Consider the following 6,000-nt stretch of genomic DNA (forward strand, 5'->3'; position numbering starts at 1 on the left):
CTTGCTATGAGATAAGAAAGTAAAATTTTACCTTTAGTTAGGTTGAGTTCTAGAAGTAATTTTTGTCTGGGACCATTTTGTTTCACGTGGTCAGATTCATTACATAAAAGAATGCTGGTTGAGTTCTAGACATACATTTTGTCCGTGACCGTTTTGTTTAACATGGTCAGTTTCATTACATACAAAGCATGCTATTAGTTGCCTCCTGTGTCTAATATACCCCTGTAAACCCATAATACTCATTATGAACGGGATTGGTTTCTTTAACTTCCATTTTAATAAATATTTTTTTTAAATTTTGGACAGGAAACTGGTAATAATACGCCCATTCCTCATTCAGAGTTGCACGAAAGTTTCCATAAGGTTGCAAACTGAGTTTTATATCTTCGTCCGGAAATTCCATAAAGATGTCAAAGACACGTACGTTTGTCAAGTTGCCTTCGACTGGAGTAACGGTAAACTTAGAGTCTGTTGCTAATGACAATTCAAAGTTAGCAGCTTCTACACAAATTTTGAAATAGCAGATAAACTCATTAGTATTGAGATACATATCGACTACTTGATTTGTCGTTTTATTCATTTGGGAAGAAAAGCTGTTCTGAATTTCGAGAACTGTTGGCTAATTACTGTCCTTGGTGACATCCTTTCAAACAGTATTCTTCCGGGCGTAGGTTTCCATTGCTGTTAGTAATGCTTCACACATCTAGGAAAGTGTAAAGACTATCACTTTCCGCGTAACACAGCTGTGTAATGGACGCTATTCGAGACGGCAAGAGCAGCACGTAACGTGTAAACACTGGCTAAACTGCACCCACGTACACACTGCTTGACCGACCGCTATGACCGCAGGTGCAGAACCACCCTCAGACCACGGCTAATAGATAATCCTATTGTGCAAACAATAGCAAGCGCGGTGTGTCGCCCTCTCGAGGAACGCTTTACTCAGTAAGCGGTCATTCGGTTCGTGCGAGACAGAAAGCTTTCAACTACAATCTGTGCAGTTTGAGAACCTATCTCAAGTCATTATAATAATAGCACTGAATGTAGCAAACATTAACGAGACAAATATTGGCACGGGATGGGACAGCACAGTTGGGCTCGTGAATGAGTAGCAGAAAGGGCATCTGAGAGTGGATGGGTCGACTTACAGCGGTGGACTAGTGGGTGTGAGTGGGCTACTTTTATGGGAGTTTGTGGGAGACTGAGGTCAGTTGTATGTTAAAAAAAAGCACGAATATGTTCACATCCCAGGATTTTCGGAAAAATTTTTAAAGGTGCTTATGCAGGTAGAATGGGACAGCTGGTACCCCTCTCTTCAGTAAGAGTCTTTTAAATAAACAGGAACATGTTTCGTGCTCCAATAGGAGCCTTTTTTCCGCTAGATTCGTTCTTTTCGCTGCTGTAGCAGGACTTGTAACTTGTATGAAAGGAAATGTATTGGCCAGCAAAATTTAGATAGTGTACTTACGTGGAACTGAAATAATGCAAAACTAATCTTACACCTTAGATCGGATATTAAATGCAAAAAAATTGGAATGTGCATCAGTACTACAACATGTGGTCCCCATATGATAAAGGGGAGACACTTTATAGCATATTCCTCTGTGTAGCATCACTTATCAAATAGTTTTCGCTTCACACCGGAATTTACGTGTGTATTTTACGTGTTCAAGTAGGGCGACCTTCAACCTTTGTATCTTGGATCTTTAAGATATGAAGAAAATTTTCAAGCTTATTCGAGATCACCATCTTAGAAATATGTTGTAAAAATTTCAACCATTTTCTGTGCTTAGCCATCTCAGTGGCCGGCCGTAGTGACCGAGCGGTTCTAGACGCGTCAGTCTGAAACCGCGTTACCACTACGGTCGTAGGTTCGAATCCTGCATCGGGGATGGATATGTGTGATGTCCTTAGGTTAGTTAGGTTTAAGTTGTTCTAAGTTCTAGGAGACTGATGACCCCAGGTGTTAAGTCCCGTAGTTCTCAGAGCCATTTGAACCATTTTTTTGGATTTGGTAACCCAAAAGCAAAGTTTTGGGGTGTGTCTTAATAATGGAGAAATAATTTTGATAACGGGGATACGGATCTCCTAGATAAATTCCTAAAGAATATACAGTTAAAATTTGAGCATTTTGCTGCAGTTATGTGTTACTTAGGTTTCGCCTCATACCGAATTTTACGTGTGGAAGTTGGGTAACTTTGAACCTCTGCATCATAGAAACGGATAAAGATATGAATAAAATTTTCGTGGATGTTCGAGATTGGTATCTTAGGAATATATTGCAAAAGCTTCAGCCATTTGCTATTTATAGCCGTCTTATAATCCTCGGCTGGGTTTTGGTCCGCTGGAGACGGAAGCTCCCATAAACTGTTTGTGCCTCCGTAAGTCCCATCAAGTCCACCATACACCACATGAAATGCAAAAAGAACCAACCGATTTGCTCCATTTGACTAAGCTGGAGAAAATGCGTCATGTTCATAATTTGAACCTGTAGAGTAAGATAGTCCCACTAAGACGATCCTTGAGTTGGGTATACAAATGGTCCCTAGCCCAAGAGTCATCCAAAACATTTCACCCTATCTTTTTATCAGCGATAACACCCGAGGTATGGGCAACGGAAAATCCTGATTTTATGCGCGGGGTTTTAGAACATATCAGGCACGCATCCTATAGCATGCATACGAAAACGCAGAATAAGGAAGATATTGGGGTTTTCTACCCTTCCAAGTGATGCAGTTTTGATTGCAACTGCGTTCTTTCGCTTCTAGGTGCTTACTGATGGAGGGTACAGGCTAATAGTGAACATTTGTTTTCAGAAGCGGACGAAGAGGCCAACGAGGCGGAGGAGGGCGGCTTCGGCGCGCCACAGGACACCATCACCCTGCCGGTGCAGTGGATCCTCAAGTGCGTCTGCACGCCGCTGTCGGAGTCAGAGCCAGCGGACGCCGAGGGCGCTGGCGGCGGCGGAGGAGGAGAGGTGCTGCTGCACCGCGTACACCGGACCGCCGCGCCGTGACGTGGCGTGACGTCACTGCTCCAGCCCAGAATGGTGGCTCGAGGAGGCCGCATAGGCGAAAGCGCGAACTTCGCGAGCTCGGGCTACAGAACATGAGATCATTTCAAGCTTTCGCCCCTTGCGGGTCTTGCTCGTACGACGTGGGACAGAGAGATACTATGCCGTAAACATCAACGAACACTACTTGGACCAATTGCTGTCATCATTATTGTCAAATGCTAGGAGGGGATCAGGATGTCACTTCACCACTTCACTTCACTTGCAATTTGCACGCTACGCTGCACTGAGACAGCCTTGTCTGTGGTAAATGCTGCACTGGGATGCGGCATTTCGACATACAGTTTAAGTGAAGTAGGCAAAATGTTGGCGAGGTTCCTAATATTTTCCTATTTCCCAACCAGTTTGGGCACAACACAGACACGCAAGTAACGAATCAGGATCGGAAACTGTCTTTCACTATGATAAAACAATCGTATTTCTTTACCAAAGAGCAAATACATGTTGTATTCGGGCAGTGATACGCTAGTATTAAATTTCATTTTTGGATTTACAGGGGCATTAAAAAGAAATCTCACGTTCGTCTTTCGACTGCGAAACAGTCCGATGAATCAGCACATGTTACGGAAGCCGAGTAAACCAGAAAGAAATAGTTAACTTTCCCCGCTAGGAGTAATTTTTCGCCAGACTTTGATGTACCTGCCGACCATTTCTAATTATTTGTGAATTGTACTGAGACTGCTATTAACTATATCTATTACTCCTATTTAAATGTTCCCTACAGTACTTGAGTTACTAGAGCTCTACGTACACCTCGCTTTTTGGAAACAAGTTCTGTTTCAAATAATTCGAGTCCCTGACTGGTTTTGATGTCTTACGGAATACTACACTTTTCGATTCTAGCAATCCACTATCGTTGAGCCTCAGGTTTTACAGAATGAACCTCCACCTGATCACACCGAATACAACTGTTGAAAACACATTAACTCTCTAAGTATCATCAGCAACCCACTGTTACGACTACCTGAGAAATGATTACGTAAACTCGCGCTGTTGTCATCATACAATGACAATAACGCGAGTTTAAATACTTCGTGATTACTCTGTTGGAACCAACTAGAGTAACTTGCTTTCTATTATTGTCAATAACTTTTACAATACAACTTGCCCATCTATGGCTGTCTTTTTTTACTGAATGGATAGTTAAATTGTATTTTGTGCCAGGGTCAGCTCTGAGTCGACAGAACATTCAGATGTACAGATCAGGAACAAATACTCTGAACCCAGATGTGTCATATTTTAATGTCTCATACTGCCGAAATACTCGCATTTTAGCTACATAAATCTAACAGGTACTGTAACCTTAATCATTATCTAATGTTGGTTATACAGAAAGATACCTGCGCACAACCAACGACAGACAACAATGATCCGCAGTAAACTACCTCGAATATTTAGATACGATGGATTATAGCATGAATGGAACACACTTTCGTCAAAATCTCATGAACAGTTAATAACTCTGATAAATTTGCTGAACATAGGAGGTAACAGTGTAAAAGTCTAGAATTCAGACGGCTTTCGAAAAATGTCAAATCCTGTTCCAGTGCTGTATTTAACGTGTGTGAGTCATCAAAATGGTTCAAGACGAGCTACAATTTGCATTTTCCAACTAGGGTAAATAACACTTCGATTTTAGTATCCTCCTGTACAATCCATGCCACGAAGTGTGTCAATTCACATAAGGCACATTGCTTTTACGCTCACAATGTTTGGTGGACACACAACGTGAATGAAACTTGTATAGGTATACTTTCATGTAACAATGACTGTAAGCACGTGAATTCTGTTTGAGTTTAAGTAAGAAAATATTTCCTATTTGTTGACTTCATCTTGTTAGATCTATGTGATACAACTAACGATATAGTTTCATGTTTGTCTGTTTATGTCAAACATGCAATATTGTTGTGTAACATCGATGACAATCGACAACTGAATGTTATTCCAACAGAGAAAAATAAGTAATTTACCTATCTGATTTGTAACTGTGATGATTAATGCACCTTTTGACGTCAGTCTAATTTAAAATGGAAGCTACATGTAAGCATGTGTCTTTGTACTAGGCCTTCGCTGGGGACTTGTTCTCAGTCTGTAAGTAATAAATAACACAAAAGAAAATATCAGATAACAATAATATATCATGGTTATTGGAGAAACACATTTTAATGGATTAAATTGTGATATCTGTAGCAAAACAATAATTTTGTGAAATTTTATTTGCTATAATAAAGGATAACATTTATATCACGAAAATAAACGACACATCGTGAAAAAAGTGATTAATATTAAAAGTAACTGTCATATCGAGTGAAATATTTTGTGTAAAGTATTAGAAAGATGTCTAGATCACGTAGCTTATGCAACAGAAGATATATTAATATTAATACATATACAGATATTTGATATACATGTTATGATAGAGTATAATAAAAAGATTTGCTGTAAAACCGATATTATGTACTTATGAGAGATCTTTCTACTGAAACATATGTTCATGTGAAATGCACTAAAATAAACGGTGGAACTGTTTTACAATTAATAGTTTATTTCTGCACTGACACCGAATTTTTTCAACAATGTGAAAGTAGGTTTTGCAATCTTAGTAAACCTATAGGTTCAATCATATCCTACAGTGGGTACCAAAGTCCCCCTGCAATAAAAATGTTTAACGGAGTGACACGTGGCTACAAGATGTTTTCTTCACGGCTGATTATTTTATAAGCGCTGCTGAAATACAAGTGTTCTGTAAAGTAAAACTGATACTCAAAATAGTAAAAGATACGTTGAAATATATATATATATATATATATATATATATATATATATATATATATTGCAGCTGGGACACTAACAACCGCTATGTGGTAAGTATGACACATTGTAATTCATCAGACATATCACGTCCAGTTCAACTTTCGGGCTGTCAT

At 39.6% G+C, this 6,000-nt stretch overlaps 1 protein-coding gene across 1 annotated transcript in view; it reads left to right on the top strand.

The window, feature by feature from the left end:
* Window positions 1-5,560, top strand: part of LOC126433663 (CCN family member 4) — a 383,910-nt gene extending 378,350 nt beyond the window's left edge. The window contains exon 8 of the mRNA XM_050090450.1: window positions 2,817-5,560. Within this exon, the coding sequence (XP_049946407.1) occupies window positions 2,817-3,016 (200 nt within the window). The 3' untranslated portion in view covers window positions 3,017-5,560. The remainder of the gene's footprint in view (window positions 1-2,816) is intronic.
* The last annotated feature ends 440 nt before the right edge of the window (window positions 5,561-6,000 follow it).

The sequence above is a fragment of the Schistocerca serialis genome, chromosome 1 (genome assembly GCF_023864345.2).
Source record: "Schistocerca serialis cubense isolate TAMUIC-IGC-003099 chromosome 1, iqSchSeri2.2, whole genome shotgun sequence".
NCBI lineage: Eukaryota > Metazoa > Arthropoda > Insecta > Orthoptera > Acrididae > Schistocerca > Schistocerca serialis.